This window comes from Salmo trutta, chromosome 15 (assembly GCF_901001165.1).
Source record: "Salmo trutta chromosome 15, fSalTru1.1, whole genome shotgun sequence".
Taxonomy (NCBI): Eukaryota; Metazoa; Chordata; class Actinopteri; order Salmoniformes; family Salmonidae; genus Salmo; species Salmo trutta.
This window is the reverse complement of record NC_042971.1, coordinates 57379490-57405884: the sequence shown is the minus strand read 5'-3', so window position 1 is coordinate 57405884 and position 26395 is coordinate 57379490. Positions and strand designations below refer to the sequence as shown.

Below are 26395 nucleotides of genomic sequence, written 5' to 3'. Positions count from 1 at the left end.
GCAATTTCTCGCATGGAATAGCCTTCATTTCTCAGAACAAGAATAGACTGACGAGTTTCAGAAGAAAGTTCTTTGTTTCTGGCCATTTTGAGCCTGTAATCGAACCCACAAATGCTGATGCTCCAGATACTCAACTAGTCTAAAGGCCAGTTGTTTTGCTTCTTTAAATTAGCACAACAGTTTTCAGCTGTGCTAACATAATTGCAAAAGCGTTTCTAATGATCAATTAGCCTTTTAAAATGATAAACTTGGATTAGCTAACAACGTACCATTGGAACACAGGAGTGATGGTCGCTGATAATGGGCCTCTGTATGCCTATGTAGATACTCCATCAAAAATCAGCCGTTTCCAGCTACAATAGCCATTTACAACATTAACAATGTCTACACTGTATTTCTGATCAATTTGATGTTATTTTTAATAGACAGAAAAATGTGATTTTCTTTCAAAAACAAGGACATTTGTAACTGACCCCAAACTTTTGAACGGGAGTGTATGTATGTATGTATGTATGTATGTATGTATGTATGTATGTATGTATGTATGTATGTATGTATGTATGTATGTATGTATGTATGTATGTATGTATGTATGTATGTATGTATGTATGTATGTATGTATGTATGTATGTATGTATCCTTCTGCAGGGAACAAAGTTAAGGGTGAGGCCAGGGGAAAGTGGGAAGAGGAAACTCGAGTGACAGAGTAAAGACAGAAACAAGCCAGAGAATGGATGAAGTTGGAGTGTCCAGAGTGCTATACTACGTACCTGGTTCGAGGAGTCCCAACCAGAAGCCGTGGATTACAGGCAACATTCGCACTGAGCTAAAGGGTAGAGCTGCCGCTTTCAAGGAGTGGGACTCTAACCTGGAAGCTTATAAGAAATCCCCTATGTCCTCCGATGAATCATCAAACGGGCAAAGCGTCAATACAAGACTAAGATTGAATCGTACTACACCGGCTCCGATGCTCGTCGGATGTGACGGGGCTTGCAAACTATTACAGACTACAAAGGGAAGCACAGCGGAGAGCTGCCCATTGACACGAGCCTACCAGACGAGCTAAATAACGTTATGCTCGCATCGAAGCAAGTAACCCTGAAACATGCATGAGAGCATCAGCTGTTCCGGATGACTGTGTGATCACACTCTCCGCAGCCGATGTGAGCCGAACATTGACAAGGCCGCAGGGCCAGACGAATTACCAGGACGTGTACTCCAAGCATGCGCTGACCAACTGGCAAGTGTCTTCACTGACATTTTCAATCTCTCCCTGTCTCAGTCTGTAATAACAGCATTTTTCAAGCAGACAGTCCCTGTGCCCAAGAACACGAAGGTAACCTGCTTAAATGACTACCGTCCCGTAGCACCCACGTCTGTAGCCATGAAGTGCTTTGAAAGGCCGGTCATGGCTCACAACACCACTATCCCAGAAACCCTAGACCCACTCCAATTTGCATACTGCACCAACAGATCCACAGATGATGCAATCTCTATTGCACTCCACACTGCCCTTTCACACCTGGACAAAAGGAACACCTATGTGAGAATTCTATTAATTGCCTACAGCTCAGCTTTCAACACCATAGTGCCCTCAAAGCTCATCACTAAGCTAAGGACCCTGGGACTAAACACCTCCCTCTGCAACTGGATCCTGGACTTCCTGACGGGCCGCCCCCAGGTGGTGAGGGTAGGTAACAACACATCCGCCACACTGATCCTCAACACGGGGGCCCCTCAGGTGTACATGCTCAGTCCCGTTCTGTACTCCCTGTTCACACTCATGACTGCATGGCCAGGCACGACTCCAACACTATCATTAAGTTTGTTGATTACACAACGAGACAGCCTATAGGGAGGTCGTCAGAGACCTGACCATGTGGTGCAAGGACAACAACCTCTCCCTCAATGTGATCAAGACAAAGGAGATGATCGTGGACTAAAGGAAAAGGAGGACCAAGCACGCCCCCATTCTCATTGACGGGGCTGTAGTGGAGCAGGTTGAGAGCTTCAAGTTCCTTGGTGTCCACATCACCAACAAACTAACATGGTCCAAGCACACCAAGACAGTCGTGAGGAGGGCACGACAAAACCTATTCCCCTCAGGAAACTGAAAAGACTTGGCATGGGTCCTCAGATCCTCAAAAGGTTTTACAGCTGCACCATTGAGAGCATCCTGACGGGTTGCATCACTGCCTGGTACGGCAACTGCTCGGCCTCTGACCACCAGGCACTACAGAGGGTAGTGTATACAGCCGAGTACATCACTGGGGCCAAGCTTCCTGCCATCCAGGACCTCTATGCCAGGCGGTGTCAGAGGAAGGCCCTAAAAATTGTCAAAGACTCCAGCCACCCCAGTCATAGACTGTTTTCTCTGCTACCGTATGGCAAGCAGTACCGGAGCGCCAAGTCTAGGTCCAAGAGGCTTCTAAACAGCTTCTACCCCCAAGCCATAAGACTCCTGAACAGCTAATCAAATGGCTACCCAGACCATTCGCATTGCTCCCCCGCCCACTGCTGCTACTCTGTTATGATCTATGCATAGCCACTTTAATAACTCTACCTACATGTACATAATTACCTCAATTACCTTGACACCGGTGCACATTGACTCTGTACCGGTACCCCCTGTATATAACCCCACTATTGTTATTTACTGCTGCTCTTTAATTATTTGTTATTCTTATCTCTTACTTTTTTATGGATTTTCTTAAAACTGCATTGTTGGTTAAACGCTTGTAAGTAAGCATTTCACTGTAAGGTCTACACCGGTTGTATTCAGCATTTCACGGTAAGGTCTACACCGGTTGTATTCAGCATTTCACGGTAAGGTCTACACCGGTTGTATTCAGCATTTTACGGTAAGGTCTACACCGGTTGTATTCAGCATTTCACGGTAAGGTCTACACCGGTTGTATTCAGCATTTCACGGTAAGGTCTACACCGGTTGTATTCAGCATTTCACGGTAAGGTCTACACCGGTTGTATTCAGCATTTCACGGTAAGGTCTACACAGGTTGTATTCAGCATTTTACGGTAAGGTCTACACCGGTTGTATTCGACGCATGTGACAAATAAGATTTGATTTGAGTTAACTTCGGTCAACTCTGATGTTCTCGGATGTTTTGTGTGTTAAAAATAAATACCTGTCATATTACACATCTAGTAACGACCGAATGCGTTTGAACCTTCAACGCACAGTAAAACTTGTGTATGACTTAATATAATTATTTTATCGCTAGGAGTGGAGGGGAAAGTTGCTTGTGCATTGATAAGCACACTGAAGATGGTATTACATTTTGTTACATTACATATTTATTTTCTATTTAAACCTTTATTTAAGGCAAGTCAGTTAAGAACAAATTCTTATTTACAATGACGGCCTAAACCGGCCAAACCCGGACGACGCTGGGCCAATTGTGTGCCGCCCTATGGGACTCCCAATCACGGCTGGTTGTGATACAGCCTGGATTCGAACCAGGGTGTCTGTAGTGACGCCTCTAGCACTGAGATGCAGTGCCTTAGACTGCAAAAACAGTAAGTTAACAGTAAGTAATACATAAAGACGTCTATTTCACCCCATGGCCTGCTGAATTTGCAAATAGGGATTGGCATGACTGAGTACAGAACAGACAAACTCTTCTTCAAATACTGTAAAACTCAAAAATGTGTCTTGACTCTAGCGTTCCATTTGTACATGTGCAAGCTCCCGTTAGTCCTACAGAAATAAATGCTTATTAAAAACAGATATAACATTCCTTGCTAAATGTGGAGTTTCATCACAAATCCAAAATGGACTGGTTGATTGAAATCGGGAAATATGTGTTCCAACAAGGAGCTGCCGTTTTGGAATAATTGCGTCCTGTCCATTTTCCACTTAGTCTACTTTGCGGTTGTCATTAGTTACCACAAACACAAAGTCTGGCTATGTCGTAAAAATGTAAGAAAACAAACATTTGTTTGTTGGTCTTAATTTAAGGTTAGGGTTAAAGGTTAGCAGTGTGGTTAGGGTTAGGTTTAAATTCAGATTTTAATTAGATACATTGTAGAAATACGCAGGGTTTATGACTGTGGCAACTCGCTTATTTAAATATTTTATAATAAAAAGAAATGCACTTTTATTTATTTTTTACCCGAAAGATTTTGAGACAAAAACAAAGAACATTGACATACATTTTCACAAACGATGACATCACCGTATCCACAGCCAATGTTGATCGGGGTGGCAGGCAGCCTGGCAGGTAGCCTGGCGGGTAGGAGCATTGGCCAGTAATCTGTCGTTATGTTGTTTGTTTGTAGCCCTAAAAAAAAATCTATATTTAAATAAAACATTTGTTTCTTCCATTCTCTTAAAGTTGGAGTATTATTTTACTTTGAATATTTAATTAACAGCTTCTTCAATATACACAGAGTGTACAAAACATTAGGAACATCTCTTTCCATGACAGACTGACCAGATGAATCCAGGTGAAAGATATGATCCCTTATGTCACTTGTTAAATCCAGGGTAGGAGACACGTTAAAGAAGGAGTTTTAATCCTTGAGACAATTGAGACAGATTGTGTATGTCCGCCATTCAGAGTGAATGGGCAAGACAAAATATTTAAGTGTCTTTGAACGGGGTATGGTAGTAGGTGACAGGCACACCAGTTTTACTGTGTGAAGCACTACAAAGCTGCTGGGTTTTCACAGTTTCCCGTATGTATCAAGAATGGTCCATCACCCAAAGGACATCCAGCCAACTTGACACAACTGTGGGAAGCATTGAGGCAACATGGACCAGCTTCCCTGTGGAACACTTTTGACAACTTGTAGAGTCCATGCCCCGACGAATCGAGGATATTCTGAGGGCAAAAACGGGGGAAGCAACTTAATACAAGACAGGTTCCACACTGAAAATATGCATTAGTTTGATAAAGACAAAGAGCGTATGTTTGTCAGAATGATTATGCCTAGACCTACTCACCAAACCAATGCTGTGTCTGTGATTCATCCCCATGCAGTGTTTAATGTGGAATTGTTCATCCATTTTGAAAATGCCAAAGAACATGCAGAATAAACTAAATCGAACATCTGTATATATCGAAGAGACATTTTGGTTTGTAACCCTGTAAAATGATCACTGTTTGATAATAAGGGTTCCAGACACGAGATGTTCATCACTTCACACTGGAAACTTTTTTCATTTGGAGAAATATTCTGTTCTACTGTTGCGCACTGTTGGCATATAGATAAATGCACACATTTTTTTCCCAGTTCTTTTTTTAGTCATGGGAGTACTCCTAACAGTAAAACATGTCAAATACCCATCCCTATTTGCAACTTTTTTCATTTTTATTTCGGCCCCCCAAAGAAATGTGCCATTGACTCGCCCATGGATTGATGTTTCAACATTATCTCAATGAAGAGTTTGGCATTCGACTAGCCATGTGCAGTTACAAGCCTGCTAGAGTTAGCGACAGGCGGACAAGCAATATCCACCGTCGTAGTACAGATGAAACCTGTTTTAGAAAACCCTGACTAGATCTAGTTTCAATAGTAGTATACCCCTTTGGGCCAAGCCCTCAAAAACAACAACAACAACGTCTATGAGACGAGGGTGTGACAGACAGTAGATGAGAGAAACCGGAAGTGAGAATAGAGTGCCGTGTGACAAGAGGAAGAGAAGCCTAGGCGAGCGTATTGTATAGTGGAGGTTAGTAAGTTTGTTAGCTAGCCAGCCCCACTTTCTGCCTGTCGGGGGAGACTGCGATAAAGCAGCCTGGGGGAGCAGTGGAAGAATAGAATACAAGTCATCAACACCAGCCATCAGAGGGCTGACTGTCCCCATATAAACAAAAGTACTAGATTGAGTGTATCCGTCAAATTTCTGTGGTCTGAGGAGCTTTTCCCATTCTATTAGACCTAATTATATGGTTGTCGCCTTCTCCCTTAGGTGCTCAGAATAACCTCACTGTCTCTCTAAACTTCGTAACATAACTCTGACATGGCAACATAATCACTCCAGCATGCCGGTCTACACTACAGTGTGGAGTAGTTAAACGTCAGAAGGAATAGGTGGACAGGGGGAGAGAGAGAAAATGAGAGAGAGCGAGAGAAAAATGAGAGAGCGAGAAAATGAGAGAGAGAAAGAAAGAGAATGAGAGAGAGAGAAAGAGAATGAGAGAGAGAGAAAGAAAGAGAATGAGAGAGAAAGAAAAATGAGAGAGAGAGAAAGAGAAAGTAAATGAAAGAGTAAATGAGAGAGAGAGAGAGTAAATGAAAGAAAGAGGGAGTAAATGAAAGCGAGAGAGTAAATGAAAAAGAGAGAGTGCGAGAGAGAGTGCTGCAGGGTGCATATCAGAGACCTTCTGGGGTGTGTTTGAGAGAGATAGAGACATAGAGAACTAAAAATCAACAAGTCAACAGCCTGCTGAGGTCAGTGTATGAACATCCAGGTCAGGGGTAGGCTATAGGAAAACAGAACTACATGACTGTGGCTTCAAGCCAAATTCAAGCAAAACTGCTACCAAGGCTTTTCCGGATTATGACTAAGAATATATTCTCCTTAAAACTACGTTTCGATGCATATTTACACTTTACAGATTAAACTGCCAGATACAGAACCATGTTTACACTTTGAAGCAAAATTGAAAAAGGGTAATTTGGAATGAAAATAAGTAATTTTTAAGTACTCTGTAAACCGGGACAAACAGATAGCAGTTTGACACATTTGTCCTCTTGCACAGATGAGCTGACCTCTGCAAGTGGAGGTGTCAAATAGGTTTTAAAGCTAAAAATACACAGACTGTTGGACATCTAGTTAAACAACCACCACAACAACTATATAACTGCTTAACATGACATTAAGGCTGTGATCAAGGAGAGATGGGTCTAAGTAGGCTGGTTCTGCTCTAACGTAAGAGCAGACTATGCTTCAACTCAGGTGACTATACACCACTTGCTACCTACCGCCAAATATTGCACACTACCTTGGCAAGAAGCACAATGCTCAAATACTGCTGCGTTAGTCTTTGACTAATCAAATAATTCATTTATTAAATAATTAGTCTAATGAATCTGCTTACAGCCTCTCCAGGCCCAGATTACCCAAGTCACAAAACAAGCTTGATTTACTGCCACGGTGGCTAGGCTGGTTACACACGTGCGGAATCCCAAATCGACTCTTCGCTTGCCATTGCCAGACGTTCTATGCGTCTACATCTTAATTGGACGGGTGTTGCAGCGTCCCATATCCAGTAAGCATCAAACCCACAACCTCAGTTTACATTTACCGCTTGATGACGTACAATGGCGCCGTCTATGTCAAGACAAAATGAGAACCCCATCTGCAGTAAACAATGACCTGAGTTGTAGTTACACAAAACCCTCAAGAGAAGTAAACCTGAGAGACTGTGCCAGTGAAAAAGAGGTCAGAGGAGATATTTGTGTGGATTTCACTCCCTCCTCATTGAAACCTCTTCCTTGTGCTTCTGTCTGCGCTGAAAAGGTTGACTTTTATGGGGTAGGGCTTGTTTTGATGTTTGTTGTAGGGGAAATAAGAGCAAACATGATGTACTTCAGGCCCTGTAGGGCAGGAGATCGTCTCTGTGGGCAATTTTTGTATGTCTTTTTTTTAACATTCTAGTCATTTAGCAGACTTGCAGTTATAGTGCATTCATCTTAAAGAGATTCTCCAGTACTTTTGTATACTTTTCAGCCAGTAGTTCTGAAAATAGCGCTCACAAGCCAAAAGTGGGCCCCAACAGTTGTGTACTTCGTCATCACGTCATTGTTCTCGAGCCTCTGTAGCATGCACAAAGAGAATTAAAAAAAAACTCCTGTGCTCAGCCTCACCTCACAATCTCATTGGACAATGCTGTGCCGATCTGATCCCGCCTTCCACTTCAACCTTGAAACCCTCATTGGACATCATTCCACCTGTCAATCAACATTGTCCTTCAAGCTTGGTTGCAGCTAATTGCCATTGTTGTACAGACTATTATGGCAAGCAAGCGACTGTCATGTCATTTATACAATGCAAAAGGTATAACATACTTAAACTATGTTTGCATCCAATGACCTACTCCTTTAAAGTCACCTAATGATTATATATAGGCCTAGCATTTGTCTACACGATGAATGATGATCACTGGCAATCAACTGCAGTTTTGGCTTTACCCCATATAATGGAATACCTGCTGTGTGCAGATATAATGACAAAAGGTGGACGGATACAGAAATGATTTGAATGGGATGGATGGTTAAAACAAAGATAAGAAAATATCGCCCTATCTAAAAATGTAGTGGGTGAAAGTTTGCAGTATACATTTCTCTAGCGCATCAACCGTGTGTGTTGAGTCCGTGATTCACGCCTGGTAAAAACAGTCTATTCAGCAATATATTCCAAAAGTCAAACAAAATCCACCAGTGACACCATTTAGTAGATTCAGGTTGTGAGCATAGTGTTTCTGATTGGTTGACTATTGTCTTTTAATGTATTCGTCTGGCTACAACGCCATGTTTAGCACACATTTTATCAGGAAGTCTTTTTGTATTATGGTTATCAGGAAGCCTTTTTGTTTTATGGTTTGCTTCCAGAGAAATGTAGTCTGTTGAAAGAAATTAAACTACAAATGCGGTCTAATAGATCTAACTTTAATTTTCAAATGTTTTGTAATTTAGGATGCATTTTCGCTGTTATCAAAACAACTAATGGTAAGGTCACGTAGCCAGGCAATCCCACTTGCTTTAGATCGCGCGCTACCTACATAAGATGAATGACCATATCTCGTGTGCACTAAATTATTCCAGGTTAGAACGTAAGGATTGTGTGCTTTCTCTGCTGGGAGAAGACTGAAGATGGTTTAAGACAGACAGACAGAGACAGACAGAGACAGACAGACAAAGACAGACAAAGTCGGAAGTTAACATACACCTTAGCCAAATACATTTAAATTCCTGACATTTAATCATAGTAAGAATTCCCCGTCTTAGGTCAGTTAGGATCACCACTTTATTATAAGAATGTGAAATGTCAGAATAATAGTAGAGAGAGTGATTTATTTCAGCTTTTATTTCTTTCATCACATTTCCAGTGGGTCAGAAGTTCACATACACTCAATTAGTATTCGGTAGCATTGCCTTTAAATTGTTTAACTTCGGTCAAACGTTTTGGGAAGCCTTCCACAAGCTTCCCACAATAAGTTGGGTGAATTTTGGCCCATTCCTCCTGACAGAGCTGGTGTAACTGAGTCAGGTTTGTAGGCCTCCTTGCTCGCACACACTTTTTCAGTTCTGCCCACGAATTTTCTATGGGATTGAGATCAGGGCTTTATGATGGCCACTCCAATACCCTGACTTTGTTGTCCTTAAGCCATTTTGCCACAACTTTGGAAGTATGCTTGGGGTCATTGTCCATGATGCTGCCACCACCATGCTTCACTGTGGGGATGTTGTTCTCGGGGTGATAAGAGGTGTTGGGTTTGCGCCAGACATAGCATTTTCCTTGATGGACAAAAAGCTCAATTTTATCTGACCAGAGTACCTTCTTCCATGTTTGGGGAGTCTCCCACATGCCTTTTGGCGAACACCAAACCTGTTTGCTTATTTTTATTTTTTTCATACAATGACTTTTTTTTCTGGCCACTCTTCTGTAAAGCCCAGCTCTGTGGAGTGTACGGCTTAAAGTGATCCTATGGACAGATACTCCAACCTCCGCTGTGGAGCTTTGCAGCTCCTTCAGGGTTATCTTTGGTCTCTTTGTTGCCTCTCTGATTAATGCCTTCCTTGCCTGGTCCTTGAGTTTTGGTGGGCGGCCCCCTCATGGCAGGTTTGTTGTGGTGCCATCCGTGGGATGTTCTAAGTTTCAGATTTTTTTTTTATAACTCAACCCTGATCTGTACTTCTCTACAACTTTGTCCCTCACCTGTTTGGAGAGCTCCTTGATCTTCATGGTGCCACTTGCTTGGTGGTGCCCCTTGCTTAGTGGTGTTGCAGACTCTGGTGCCTTTCATAACAGGTGTATATATACACTGAGATCATGTGACACTTAAATAAAGTCCACCTGTGTGCAATCTAACTAATTATGTGACTTCTGTGACTTCTCCTTCTCCGTGGCCAACTTCACGTTGGCCACGGAGAAGGAGAGGCCGCAGGTTTTGGAAAGCGGGTCGTGTCAGTGGCACTGTATTTATTGTCCTCAAAGCGAGCAAAGAAGTTGTTTAATTTGTCTGGATTAGGACCTGCTCCGCTTTCTGTGTGAAGAAAGGTAGTACTCTACAGGTGTTGTAGAGCATAAACCTGCAGGAGAGAGTCAATGTCTTGATGTTTGCAGAGAATGACTGGGCGTTGTCCAGGATCACACCAAGACACTCATGTCAGGCCGGACACTAGTCTTGTGTTCAGAGCCAGTGTTGGTTCTGATGGAGGCTGGGGCCAGTCTGTGATATGGGCGTTGTGTGGATTTGGATGAGCGGTGGAGTCTGGGCCCTTTGGTGTCAACAGCAGTCACAGGACATGGACGTGTGTTAGGTATGTGGTTTTCAAAGTAGGTTGTTGTGAAGAGCTATAGGAACACAGGCTCATTGTAATGGCTGGATTGGAATAAACACAACGATAAACACATCAAGCATATTGAAACCACAATTTGACTCCATTCCAGCCATTACAAGACAGTCCTCCTATAGCTCCTCCCACCAGCCTCCACTGGTGGTGAGTGTCATGCACCCAGATGTGTGTCAGCGGCAGGGTTTCAGTTAGCCGGTAATTGCTTGCTTTTGGCCTTTTTTTGCCGAAAAAAAAAAAAAAATCCCAGCCAAATTGACTGGAGAAAAAAACCAATCCCATTGCAAAATAATGCTTTTTATTCATTGATGGAAATACATTTACCCGACATGCTTATCGGTCTATAGGTTAATTTGCACATTTTAGTGTAATTTAAATTGGCGTGTGTGTATTTTCTTATTTATACAACACAACTATCACAGGCATACAGAGCCTATTTTGAGCGGGATGTCTGCTCAGTTGTGTAAGTACTTAAGTAAAAAAATACTTTGAAGTACTACTTAACTCGTTTTTTGGCGGTATCTGTAATTTACTTTTTATATTTGGGACAACTTTTACGTCACTACATTCCTAAAGAAAATAATGTACTTTTTACTCCATACATTTTCCTTGACACCCAGAAGTACTAGTTACATTTTGAATACTTAGCAGGATAGGAAAATGGTCCAATTTACACACTTATCAAGAGAACATCCCTGTTCATCCCTATTGCCTCTGGCCTGGCGGACTCACTAAACACAAATGCTTTGTTTGTAAATGATGTCAGTGTTGGAGTGTGCCCCTGGCTATCTGGTAAAAAAAAATTGTGCTGTCTGATTGGAAATAATTTATACTTTTACTTTTGATACTTAGGCATATTTTAGCAATTAAATGTACTTTTCGGTATTTTTTTCTATTTTATTAGGATTCCCATTAGTTGTTGCAAAAGCAGCAGCTACTCTTCCTGGGGTCGACACAAAACATGACATAATACAGAACATTAATAGACAAGAACAGAACTACATAAAAAAAATGTAAAGGCACACGTAGCTTACATATCAGTACATACACACAAACTATCTAGGTCAAATAGGGAAGAGGCGTTGTGCCGTGAGGTTTTGCTTTATCTGTTTTTTTGAAACCAGGTTTGCTCTTAATTTGAACAATATGATACGGAAAAGGAGTTCCATGCAATAATGGCTCTATATAATACTGTACCCTTTATTGAATTTGTTCTGGATTTGAGGACTGTGAAAAGACCCCTTGTGGCATGTCTGGTGGGGTAAGTGTGTGTATATATAGATATATATACTGCTCAAAAAAATAAAGGGAACACTAAAATAACTCATCCTAGATCTGAATGAATGAAATAATCTTATTAAATACTTTTTTCTTTACATAGTTGAATGTGCTGACAACAAAATCACGCAAAAATAATCAATGGAAATCCAATTTATCAACCCATGGAGGTCTGGATTTGGAGTCACACTCAAAATTAAAGTGGAAAACCACACTACAGGCTGATCCAACTTTGATGTAATGTCCTTAAAACAAGTCAAAATGAGGCTCAGTAGTGTGTGTGGCCTCCACGTGCCAGTATGACCTCCCTACAACGCCTGGGCATGCTCCTGATGAGGTGGCGGATGGTCTCCTGAGGGATCTCCTCCCAGAACTGGACTAAAGCATCCGCCAACTCCTGGACAGTCTGTGGTGCAACATGGCGTTGGTGGATGGAGCGAGACATGATGTCCCAGATGTGCTCAATTGGATTCAGGTCTGGAGAACGGGCGGGCCAGTCCATAGCATCAATGCGTTCCTCTTGCAGGAACTGCTGACACACTCCAGCCACATGAGGTCTAGCAGTGTCTTGCATTAGGAGGAACCCAGGACCAACCGCACCAGCATATGGTCTCACAAGGGGTCTGAGGATCTCATCTCGGTACCTAATGGCAGTCAGGCTACCTCTGGCGAGCACATGGAGGGCTGTGCGGCCCCCCAAAGAAATGCCACCCCACACCATGACTGACCCACCGCCAAACCGGTCATGCTGGAGGATGTTGCAGGCAGCAGAACGTTCTCCACGGCATCTCCAGACTCTGTCACGTCTGTCACATGTGCTCAGTGTGAACCTGCTTTCATCTGTGAAGAGCACAGGGCGCCAGTGGCGAATTTGCCAATCTTGGTGTTCTCTGGTAAATGCCAAATGTAAGCACAACCCCCACCTGTGGACGTCGGGCCCTCATACCACCCTCATGGAGTCTGTTTCTGACCGTTTGAGCACACATGCACATTTGTGGTCTGCTGGAGGTCATTTTGCAGGGCTCTGGCAGTGCTCCTCCTGCTCCTCCTTGCACAAAGGCGGAGGTAGCGGTCCTGCTGCTGGGTTGTTGCCCTCCTACGGCCTCCTCCACGTCTCCTGATGTACTGGCCTGTCTCCTGGTAGCGCCTCCATGCTCTGGACACTACGCTGACAGACACAGCAAACCTTCTTGCCACAGCTCGCATTGATGTGCCATCCTGGATGAGCTGCACTACCTGAGCCACTTGTGTGGGTTGTAGACTCCGTCTCATGCCACCACTAGAGTGAAAGCACCGCCAGCATTCAAAAGTGACCAAAACATCAGCCAGGAAGCATAGGAACTGAGAAGTGGTCTGTGGTCACCACCTGCAGAACCACTCCTTTATTGGGGGTGTCTTGCTAATTGCCTATAATTTCCAAATGTGGTCTATTCCATTTGCACAACAGCATGTGAAATGTATTGTCAATCAGTGTTGCTTCCTAAGTGGACAGTTTGATTTCACAGAAGTGTGATTGACTTGGAGTTACATTGTGTTGTTTAAGTGTTTCCTTTATTTTTTTGAGCAGTATATGTATATATGTATATATGTATATATGTGTATATATATATACACACAGCTCTTTTATAAGAGCTGTGTGTACGTTGACTACGCAAACAATTTGGGATTTTCAATACATTGTTTCTTACAAAAAGACGAAGTGATGCAGTCAGTCTCTCCTCAACTCTTAGCCAAGAGAGAATGGCATGTATAGTATTTAAAATCAGCCCTTTGATTACATTGAAGAGCAAGACGTGCCACTCTGTTCTTGGCCAGCTGCAGCTTAACTAGGTCTTTCCTTGCAGCACTCGACCAGACAATAATCAAGATTGCTTTTAGGAGTGTGGTGTCAAAAAAGCAGAGCTTTTTATTATTACAGACAGACCTCTCCCCATCTTTACAACCATTGAATCTCTGTTTTGACCATGACAGTTTACAATCTAAGGTAACACCAAGTAATTTTCAGTCTCCTCAACTTGTTCAACAGCCACACCATTCATTACCAGATTCAGCTGAGGTCTAGAACTTAGGGAATGATTTGTACCAAATTTCAATGCTCTTAGTTTTAGAGATGTTCAGTTTATTACTGGCCACCCATTCCAAAACAGACCGGAAGTCTTTGTTAAGGATTTCAGTGACTTCATTAGTTGTGGTTGCTGATACGTCGTGGCTGAATTATCAGCATACATGGACACACATGCTTTGTTTAATGCCAGTGGCAGGTCATTGGTAAAAATAGAAAAGAGTACGGGGCCTAAAAAACTTCCCTGCGGTAAGCCACACTTTACCTAGAAAAGCTTCCATTAAAAGAAAACCCTTTAAGTTCTATTAGAAAGAGATCTCTGAATCCACACTATTGAAGGGGGTTCACCTAGGGGTCATGATAGGGGCTGTACCAAATGTTTGATGTATTATAATAATTGATTATGTTGTATTAATAGAAGGGGAGGGGTTATAAGACCCCTCCCTCCTTACATTTATAGGGTCCTAGACTACAGATTAACAATATAAATACATTATGAGGTTTAATATTGTTCCACAGTGCTTTTCTAGTCTCTCTGCCTCTTATGAAGAAACTGCCTGAGAAATGTGTGACTGTGAAGACAGAACTCTGCAGGGGAGTGTAAGAGATAGGAGACTAGTCAGACATTCCACCATAAATCAACTTGGACATTTACTGCTAAGCTTTTAGATAACACTAAAAGCCTTGTTTATATAGCTGTGTAGGCATGGTTTTGGTCTCATAAGTAAAAGGAAATGACGTAGGCAGTGACATCACTGAGGCTGGACTTCGGGTTAAATAAAAGCAACTTGGGAACCTTTATTTTGCAGAACTTACTCAGAAACATGAGTCATGTTCCTGTTGTCAACTTCTGTCTGCAATTGCATTAATAAAGGTTTTTGAATGATTTAATTAAAGATAGCAGCAAGCTGATCGGTCTGCTGTTAGAACCAGTAAAGGCAGCTTTACCACTCTTGGGAACGGAATTACTTTGGCTTCCCTCCAGGTCTGAGGACAAAGACTTTCCTCTAGGCTCAGATTAAAAATATGACAGATAGGAGTGGCTATAGAGTCAGCTACCATCCTCAGTAGCTTTCCTTCTAAATTGTCAATGCCAGGAGGTTTGTCATTATTGATCGATAATCATTTTTCCACCTCTCCCACACTAACTTTACAGAATTCAAACTTGCACTGCTTTTCTTTCATTATTTATTTTTTCTTCATGAATACAATGGCTCACTGTTCGTTGTTGGCTGCCTTAGTTTGCCCACTTTGCCAATGAAGTAAATCATAAAAATTATTGTCAACATCAAATGGTTTTGTGATGAATAAGCCATCTGATTCAATGAAAGATGGAGTTGAATGTCTTTCTGGCCATAATTTCATTTAAAAAGTACTCAAATGTTTTTTCCACCATTCTTTATATCATTGATCTTGGCATCATAATACCGTTTCTTCTTTTTGTTGAATTTAGTCACATAATTTCTCAATTTGCAGTAAGTCAGCCAGACAGATGTGCAGCCAGACCTTTGCCCCATCTCTTTCAACCATACAGATCTTAAATTCCTCATCAATCCAAGGAGCCTTAACAGTTCTAACAGACAGTTTTTTAACAGGTGCATGTTTATCATGCACCTGTTAAAGAAGCAATTTCATAAATTCATCAAGAGAAGCGTCTGGATGCTCCTTATTAAATCACATCGAACCAACATGTTTTTAACATCATCTACATAAGTCACAGCAAAATATTTTGTATGATCTCTTATACACTATTTTAGGCCCAGCTGTTGGAACTTTGGCCTTCCTGGCTATAGCCACTATAATTGTGATCACTGCACCCAATGAGTACAGATACAGCTTTAGAACAAAGTTCTACAGTATTAGTAAAAATATGATCGATACATGTGGATGATCTTGTTCCTGTAGTGTTTGTAAACACCCTGGTAGGTTGATTAATAATCTGAACCAGATTACAGGCACTGGTTACAGTGAGAAGCTTCCTCTTGAGTGGACAACTTGATGAAAACCAGTCAATATTCAGGTCCCCAAGAAAGTAGACCTCTGTTTACATCCCATACACTATCAAGTGTATTCAGATACTATTCAGATACTGACTGTTAGCACTTGGTGGCCTATAGCAACACCCCAAAAGAAAAGGCTTTAGATGTGCCAGGTGAACCTGCAACCACAACACTTCAATAACATATTATCTAAGCATTACAGGGTTATAGCTCTGAATATATACAGCAACACCTCCCCCATAAGCATTTCTCTCTCTTCTATAGCTGTTATATCCTTCTATTGCTAAAATTGTATCAAATGAATTATCTAAGTGAGTCTCAGAAATGGCTAATATATGAATGTTATCAAGTTTTGACTTCATGAACCTTATTTCTAAGGCTACCTATTTTCAGGCCTTTCCTGGGTAGCTTATCAGAGATAGACATAATATGGAAAAGAGCAAACAAAGCAAGATAAAAAATATACATTCAGCAGTCCATTAATCAGTTTGTGTGTGTAAGTAAATATAGCGGGGTTGAAGCTAGGAACTCACAGGCTTGGCTCTCTCATCCCTTCCAGGCTTCTGGGAGGGAGGGTGGACAATGAGAGAGTCATAACGGATGTAAGCAATGTCCCCATGCGCTCTGGCAGCTTTCATGGCCGGGAAAAGTTCTTTCCTCTTTTGGCTTAAGTATGAGTGTAAGTATAAACAGTGCCTTTGGGAAGTATTCAGACCCCTTGACTTTGTCCACATTTTTATTGGTTACAAACTAATTCTAAAAATGATTCAATCTTTTTTTTTATCAATCTAGACACAATACCCCATAATGGCAAAGCAAAAGCAGGTTTTTAGAAATTGTTAATTTATAAAATAAAATAAATGGAAATATCATATTTACATAAGTATTCAGACCCTTTACTCACTACTTTGTTCAAGCACCGTTGGCAGCGATTACAGCCTCGAGTCTTCTTTGGTATGACACTACAAGCTTGGCACACCTGTATTTCGGGAGTTTCTCCCATTCTTCTCTGCAGATCCACTCAAGCTCTGTCAGGTTGGATGGGGAGCGTTGCTGCACAGCTATTATCAGGTCTCTCCAGAAATGTTCGATCGGGTTCAAGTCCAGGCTCTGGCTGGGCCATTCAAAGACATTCAGAGACTTGTCCCGAAGCCACTCCTGCGTTGTCTTGGCGTGTGCTTAGGGTCATTGTCCTGTTGGAAGGTGAACCTCCAACAGGACAATGACCAGTCTGAGGTCCTGAGCGCTCTGGAGCAGGTTTTTGTCAAGGATCTCTGTACTTTGCTCCGTTCATCTTTACCTCGATCCTGACTAGTCTCCCAGTCCCTGCCGCCGAAAAACATCACCACAGCATGATGCTGCCACCACGATGCTTCACAGTAGGGATGGTGCCAGGTTTCCTCCAGACGTGACGCTTGGCATTCAGGCCAAATATTTAAACCAGAGAATCTTGTTTCTCATGGTCAGAGTCTTTAGGTGCCTTTTGGCAAACTCCAAGCGGGCTGCCATGTGCCTTTTACTGAGGAGCGGCTTTCGTCTGGCCACTCTACAATAAAAATACCTGATTGGTGAGGTGCTGCAGAGATGGTTGTCCTTCTGGAAGGTTCTCCATTCTCCATAAAGGAACTCTGGAGCTGTGTCAGAGTGTCTGTCGGGTTCTTGGTCACCGCCCAAGGCCCTTCTCCCCCGATTTATTAGTTTGGCCGGACGGCCAGCTCTAGGAAGCGTCTTGGTGGTTCCAAACTTCTTCCATTTAAGAACGATGGCCACTGTGTTCTTGGGGACCTTCAGTGCTGCAGACATTTTTCGTAGCCTTCCCCAGATCTGTGCCGCAACAAAATCCTGTCTCGGAGCTCTACGGACAATTCCTTCAACCTCATGGCTTGATTTTTGCTATGACATGCACTGTCAACTGTGGGACCTTATATAGACAGGTGTGTGCCTTTCTAAATCAAGTCCAATCAATTGAATTTACCACAGGTGGACTCCAATCAAGTTGTAGAAACATCTTAAGGATGATCAATAGAAACAGGATGCACCGGAGCTCAATTTCGATTCTAAAAGCAAAGGGTCTGATTAGTTACAGTACAAGTCAAAAGTTTGGATACACCTACTCATTCAAGGGTTTTTATTTTTACTATTTTCTACATTGTAGAATAATAGCGAAGACATCAAAACCATGAAATAACACATGAAATCATGTAGTAAGCAAAAAAGTGTTAAATCAAAATATATTTTAGATTCTTCAAAGTAGCCACCCTTTGCGTTGATTACAGCTTTGCACACTCTTGACATTCTCTCAACCAGCTTCATGAGGAATCCTTTTCCAACAGTCTTGAAAGAGTTTCCACATATGCTGAGCACTTGTTGGCTGCTTTTCAACTCATCCCAAACAACCTCAATTGGGTTGAGGTTGGGTGATTGTGGAGGCCAGGTCATCTGATGCAGCACTCTATCACTCTCCTTCTTGGTCAAATAGCCCTTACACAGCCTGGAGGTGTGTTCTGGTCATTGTCCTGTTGAAAAACAAATGAGTCCCACTAAGCCCAATCCAGATGGGATGGCATATCGCTGCAGGATGCTGTGGTAGCAATGCTGGTTAAGTGTGCCTTGAATTCTAAATAAATTACCAACAGTGTCACCAGCAAAACATCCCCACACCATCACACCTCCTGCTCCATGGTGGGAACTACACATGCTGAGATCATCCGTTCACCTACTCTGCGTCTCACAAAGACACGGCAGTTGGAACCAAAAATCAAAAATATGGACTCATCAGACCAAAGGACAGATTTTCACCGGTCTAATGTCCATTGCTCGCGTTTCTTGGCTCAAGCAAGTCTCTTCTTCTTACTGGTGTCCTTTAGTGGTGGTTTCTATGCAGCAATTCCACCATGAAGGCCTGATTCACGCAGTCTCCTCTGAACAGTTGATGTTGAGATGTGTTTGTTACTTGAACTCTGAAGCATTTATTTGGGCTGCAATTTCTGAGGCTGGTAACTCTAATGAACTCATCCTCTGCAGCAGAGATAACTCTGGGTCTTCCTTTCCTGTGGCGGTCCTCATGAGAGATGGTTTCATCATAGTGCTTGATGTTTTTTTGCGACTGCACTTGAAGAAACTTTCAAAGTTCTTGAAATTTTCCGTATTGACTGACCTTCATGGTCTTAAAGTAACGATGTACTGTCGTTTCTCTTTGCTTATTTGAGCTGTTCTTGCCATAATATGGACTTGGTCTTTTACCAAATAGAGTTATCTTCTGGCCCTTATACCACTCCTACCTTGTCACAACACAACTGATTGGCTCTAACGCATTAAGGATAGAATTTCACAAATTAACTTAAGGCACACGTGTTAATTGAAATGCATTCCAGGTGACTACCTCATGAAGCTGGTTGAGAGAATGCCAAGAGTGTGCAAAACTGTCATCAAGGCAAAGGGAGGCTATTTGAAGAATCTCAAATATATTTTGATTTGATTTGTTTAACACTTTTTTGGTTACTACATTATTCCATGTGTGTTATTTCGTAGTTTTGACATCTTCACTATTATTCTACAATGTAGAAAATAGTAAAAATAAAGAAAAATCCTTGAATGAGTAGGTGTATCCAAACTTTTGACTGGTACAGTACGTAAATAAGGTGTTTCTGTTTATTCTCTGTAATACATCTGCAAACATTTCTGAAAACCTGTTTTCGCTTTGTCATTATGGGGTATTGTGTGTAGATTGCTCAGGATTCTTTTTTTTTAGTTTTTTTTTTAGAATAAGTCTAACGTAACAAAATGTGGGTCTGGATACTTTCCGAAGGCACTCTATATAAGTATATGTAAAACCAAATACTTTTACTCAAGTAGTATTTTACTGGGTGACTTTTACTTGAGTCATTTTCTATTAAGGTATGTTTACTTTTACTTAAGTATGACAATTGGGTACTTCTTCCACCACTGTTTCTGCTGAAGCTCCTCAGCTGGTTACTGCTGGAGTAAAACATGTTATTTTATAAGTCCAGTCATTGCGTAACAATTCTAAAATGCAATCGCTTGTTAAAAACTGTTTCCATGGCCACAATTAAAAAGAGCTACTGGTTTTATTTGGTAATTGAATCGCGCCTCCCATTCACCATTCAAGTGTAGTCAACGGTAGACAGGCTATCAGTCCGTCACCCACCACTTTACAATGTGAGTTATGCATTTTGAAAACATACTTAAAGCGGCAATATGTAACTTTTTGGGCGACCCGACCCAATTTACATAAAAATATGAGTTATAGATTTGTCACTCTCATTGAAAGGCAGTCTAAGAAGCGGTAGATCTGTTCTACGTGCACTATTTCTATGCTTCCCGTTCTTAAGTTTTGTTTTTTACTTTCGGTTTTGTACACCAGCTTTAAAAACAGATGAAAATACAATATTTTTGGTTATAGAAAAGACATTTCACAGTGGTTTTGATGGTACAATAATTCTTTACACAGTGCTTGTTTTGGGACAAACTGAAATTAGGTAAACTATTAGAATTTTTGCAACCAAGAAATGGCACAGCGATTTCTGCATATTGTACCTTTAAATTGTTTGAAATATGAACATTTAACTTCACATTATGAGGCATGTCTCTTACCTTTATAAAAACAGTAGAAAATATCCTGATGAAAATCCAGGTTATTTTAATTGCATTCATCTCTCTACTCAGCTCCTTTTCTATTGGTCTTGACTTGAACTGTTGCTAGTGAAGTGCGACATTGTATCAAATAAATCAACTGGGAGTCCTGAAGCTGAAACACTATCAGCAAGCCTATTCCGAGGTTTTTGGCAAGAGTGTGTTCAGGTATTTTAGGACATTTCCACTTGATATATGGGATCATCAGATCATGATATTTTGGTCTTTCACACCAATGCTTGGTGATTATTGAGGGAAAGATTGTTGGAAAGATTTATAAAATATTGTGAGGAACTATTATCATTTGCAAAACAGACATCGTTGACTTACTGTGTGAGCTGAAGAAAACATTTTTGAGAAGCTCAGCTTATTAGTGGTGGAAGTGCTGAGTTAAGACAATCAGAAAATAAGGACATCCCCAAATGGGCACTATCTTACATTCGCTAGCAGCAGACTAGTTACTTCTATGCGTGCTCAGGCGCGTGCTCAGGCGCGTGCTCAGGCGCGTGCTCAGGCGCGTGCTCAGGCGCGTGCTCAAAATGGATTTCTCACAAGTGTAGCAGGTTGTGAACTCCGCAAACAATGTTTCCACTGCGAGAATGAGAACAGTAAATGACTAATGCATTAACAGAAATGTATGTAACCAAATGACAGGGATTAACAGTAAATTTACTACTGGTTACATATGTAATGGGGAATTAATCAAAATAAACAAAGGGCAAACAATTCACATGAAACAATGAGTGCGCAAGAATTGATGGGAGACAGCTGAGCGCATTCTGGAGAGCTGAGAGACGTGCCTATATCTTCGCCACACACCCCTCCCCTTCTTGGGTCAACATTTAAAATTATACTCAAGACACCATCTCAAAATATATTTTAGATGCTTTTCACTGACAGCTAATCAGCTGGGCCTATTGCCATGTGGGCTTCCCAAATAGACACAGGCCTACGAGCTTGTGATGTCACAGTCCACAGCTCATTTTGTAAAGAAGCTAATGATTCTCCATTCCTCTGTGGCCTAGTGATGCTCTCTGGTGAAGTATTTTGGATGATTTTATTTATTTTCTGTATAGACAGGAGTAATTATATAAATATTTTTTACTTTAGGGCCTTTTAGACATGCTGCCTATGAAAGACTTCCTCATGACATTCCTCCTGTTCTATTGGTTTTCATATCAACTTTCTTTCGTTGTGCAGAAGCCAAAGGCCCAATCCTAGTCATATTACCAGCCCATCCTAGTCATATTACCCACCCATCCTAGTCATATTACCAACCCATCCTAGTCATATTACCAACCCATCCTAGTCATATTACCAGCCCATCCTAGTCATATTACCCACCCATCCTAGTCATATTACCAACCCATCCTAGTCATATTACCAACCCATCCTAGTCATATTAGCAACCCATCCTAGTCATATTACCAACCCATCCTAGTCATATTAGCAACCCATCCTAGTCATATTAGCAACCCATCCTAGTCATATTAGCAACCCATCCTAGTCATATTAGCAACCCATCCTAGTCATATTAGCAACCCATCCTAGTCATATTAGCAACCCATCCTAGTCATATTAGCAACCCATCCTAGTCATATTAGCAACCCATCCTAGTCATATTAGCAACCCATCCTAGTCATATTACCAACCCATCCTAGTCATATTAGCAACCCATCCTAGTCATATTACCAACCCATCCTAGTCATATTACCAACCCATCCTAGTCATATTACCAACCCATCCTAGTCATATTACCAACCCATCCTAGTCATATTACCAACCCATCCTAGTCATATTACCAACCCATCCTAGTCATATTACCAACCCATCCTAGTCATATTACCAACCCATCCTAGTCATATTACCAACCCATCCTAGTCATATTACCACCCATCCTAGTCATATTACCACCCACCCATCCTAGTCATATTACCAACCCATCCTAGTCATATTACCAACCCATCCTAGTCATATTACCAACCCATCCTAGTCATATTACCCACCCATCCTAGTCATATTACCCACCCATCCTAGTCATATTACCAACCCATCCTAGTCATATTACCAACCCATCCTAGTCATATTACCAACCCATCCTAGTCATATTACCAACCCATCCTAGTCATATTACCAACGCATCCTAGTCATATTACCAACGCATCCTAGTCATATTAGCAACCCATCCTAGTCATATTAGCAACCCATCCTAGTCATATTAGCAACCCATCCTAGTCATATTAGCAACCCATCCTAGTCATATTAGCAACCCATCCTAGTCATATTACCAACCCATCCTAGTCATATTACCAACCCATCCTAGTCATATTACCAACCCATCCTAGTCATATTACCAACCCATCCTAGTCATATTACCAACCCATCCTAGTCATATTACCAACCCATCCTAGTCATTACCAACCCATCCTAGTCATATTACCAACCCATCCTAGTCATATTACCAACCCATCCTAGTCATTTTACCAACCCATCCTAGTCATTACCAACCCATCCTAGTCATATTACCAACCCATCCTAGTCATTACCAACCCATCCTAGTCATATTACCAACCCATCCTAGTCATATTACCAACCCATCCTAGTCATATTACCAACCCATCCTAGTCATTACCAACCCATCCTAGTCATATTAACAACCCATCCTAGTTGTTTCATCTTTAGAGTCCTTCTTTCTAAGATTCTAACTGAGATTTTCATATCTGTCACATATGGAATCAAATTTCAATGAAATGTATTCATAAAGCCCTTTTAGTAACATCAGCTGATGTCACAAAGTGCTGCACAGAAACCCAGCCTAAAACCCCAAACAGCATGCAATGCAGAAGCACGGTGGCTAGGAAAAACTCCCTAGGAAGAAACCTGGCGAGGAACCAGGCTCTGAGGGGTGGCCAGTCCTCTTCTGGCTGTGCCGGGTGGAGATTATAACAACACATTGCCATTAAGGCCAGATTGTTCTCCAAGATGTTCAAATGTTCATAATGACCAGCAGGGTCAAATAATAATCACAGTGGCTGTAGAAGGTGCAACAAGTCAGTACATCAGGAGTAAATGTCACTTGGCTTTTCATAGCTGGGCATTCAGAGGTCGAAATAGCAGGTGCGGTAGAGAGAGTGTGTGGTGTGCTGTTTTGAATGACATGTTCCCGCAAATTGCATTTTGTAAAATGTTTGAAAATGGCATGTTATTTCGTGTTTCATTACAGGAGTTGCATGTTCCGTGAAGAAGCATTACCATAACCTAAATGGTATCTGCAATTCTGGCCACCGTGGGTAGACACCCTAATGGGCAACGCACCCAATGCATACGAGTCCGGTAAATTTCTCAAATGGCCGGTAAATTAAAATCTTCCCAGTCACATTGTTCGGCGTCACATTTCCCTTGCGGAAACCCTGGTGTGTGTGGATCTGGATCACCAAGCGGACACTCCAGGCACCTGAAGCCTGCGGGCAGTGGTTTCTGGGCCCTGTTGTGTTAACAGCAGTCACAAACAAGGAAAAGGGTGGGGAGGGTGTGTGTGTTTGGCTACTGGTGTAGTCCTATGCTGTGGCCTAAGCATTTTAAATGAATCTGGCACAAACCTGAACCACACAGTCTATCGACACTAGAAACCATCACTAATGTGTTTTAGCCAAATGTTAAGGCTAACGAAACAATCACTAATGTGTTTTAGCCAAACGTTAAGGCTAACGAAACAATCACTAATGTGTTTTAGCCAAATGTTAAGGCTAACGAAACAATCACTAATGTGTTTTAGCCAAACGTTAAGGCTAACGAAACAATCACGTAAGTGTTTTAGCCAAACGTTAACGCTAACGAAACAATCACTAATGTGTTTTAGCCAAACATAAGGCTAACGAAACAATCACATAAGTGTTTTAGCCAAACGTTAAGGCTAACGAAACAATCACGTAAGTGTTTTAGCCAAACGTTAAGGCTAACGAAACAATCACGTAAGTGTTTTAGCCAAACGTTAAGGCTAACGAAACAATCACGTAAGTGTTTTAGCCAAACGTTAAGGCTAACGAAACAATCACGTAAGTGTTTTAGCCAAACGTTAAGGCTAACGAAACAATCACGTAAGTGTTTTAGCCAAACGTTAAGGCTAACGAAACAATCACGTAAGTGTTTTAGCCAAACGTTAAGGCTAACGAAATAAGCGCTGAAGTGGTTTGGTTAAAGGCCAGAGATGATGCTTTAGAGTTACAGTCAGAGACAGAGACAGGGGACCACAGTGAACAAAACGGCAAAGTCTCATAAACCTGCCCACACTTTAATACCTCAAACAAGCACAGAGGGGAAAATAGCATGTCTATTATCTCGTTCCCAAACTAAGCACTACTAACCTGATGCAGTATGTGTCAGTCCTTGTTTATGGCTTTAGTTCCACTCAACGTTGTTCATGCTTTATTAAATAATCTCCTTTGGAGCAGAAAAACATTGAGCACTGGCTCACTCACCGCATGCCTTGGCCGCGTCGATGCACAGCTCCTCAGCCACATAGTCTCCTGCCGGGTAAGTGAGGTCTTGGCTGTTGGCTCCGCCCTGGCCCAGGTGGTACAGGTGCACCCTCAGACAGGGAGGTGGAGCTACTTCCTGTTCTTGTTTGGTCTCGGAGACAGGAAGTGGGTTCAGGATGCAGCCGTTCTGATTGGACGAGGGACATAATGCAGACTCCATGTCCATCACTGCAATCCATTGAGAGATGGAGAGGGGAAGACATAGCAGGAAAGGGAGAGAAATACGGTGTAGAGGGGAGGAGAGAGGAGAAAGAGTACGGGGAGCGCGAGAGAGACAGAGGTGGTGGGGGAGGGGCAGAGGGGAGAGTCAGCAGTCAGTTGAGTGTCATGATTATGACACGGTGTCATTAGTGAGCTATAAACATGAACTGCTCTGCATTGTTTACAGTTTGTTATGGCCTATGCTGAGAATAGAATTTACAGACTAGGGGTTTTTCTGGATCCAAAAGGGACTTAGGTGGTGGGCTTGGCAGGGGGTGTGGCAAATGGCACAGTCACACCGGCCCGTCGACGTGGCTAGATTTTAGAGAACTCCCATCTTGGCGATATACAGACATTTTTAAGCCAATCAGAATGAGTTATTCCACACAAAAAGGCTTTATTACAGAAAGAAATACTCCAGTTTCATTAGCTGTCCGGGTGGCTGGTCTCAGACAATCCCGCAGGTGAAGAAGCCGGATGTAGAGGTCCTGGGCTGGCGTGGTTGGATGTACTGTTAGGATCACCACTTTATTTTAAGAATGTGACATGTCAGAATAATAGTAGAGAGAAAGATTTATTTCTTTCATCACATTCCCAGTGGGTCAGAAGTATTTGGTAGCATTGCCTTTAAATTGTTTAACTTGGGTCAAACGTTTTGGGTAACCTTCCACAAGCTTCCCACAATAAGTTGGGTGAATTTTGTCCCATTCCTCCTGACAGAGCTGGTGTAACTGAGTCAGGTTTGTAGGCCTAGTTGCTCGCACACGCCTTTTCAGTTCTGCCCACAAATTGTCTATAGGATTGAGGTCAGGGCTTTGTAATGGCCACTCCATTACCTTGACTTTGTTGTCCTTAAGCCAATTTGCCATGACTTTGGAAGTATGCTTGGGGTCATTGTCTATTTGGAAGACCCATTTGCGACCAAGCTTCATCTTCCTGACTGATGTCTTGAGATGTGGATATATTGAAGCAACAATTTTCCTACCTCATGATGCCATCTATTTTGTAAAGTGCACCAATCCCTCCTGCAGCAAAGCACCCCCACAACATGATTGGCCATCCCCTTGCTTCACGGTTGGGATGGTGTTCTTCAGCTTGCAAGCCTCCCCCTTTATCCT

General features: G+C 42.0%; 1 protein-coding gene across 4 annotated transcripts in view; it reads right to left on the bottom strand.

Annotated features, from left to right (window-relative positions):
- LOC115149432 (tyrosine-protein kinase JAK2) overlaps positions 1–26395 on the bottom strand; it is an 81777-nt gene that overhangs the window by 27820 nt on the left and 27562 nt on the right. For 3 of the 4 annotated variants that reach the window (XM_029692277.1, XM_029692279.1, XM_029692278.1), the window contains exon 2: positions 25017–25244. In XM_029692277.1, the coding sequence (XP_029548137.1) occupies positions 25017–25244 (228 nt within the window). Of the gene's footprint in view, positions 1–4173; positions 4400–25016; positions 25245–26395 lie in introns of those variants that run through there. The other variant, XM_029692280.1, reaches the window with a different exon arrangement.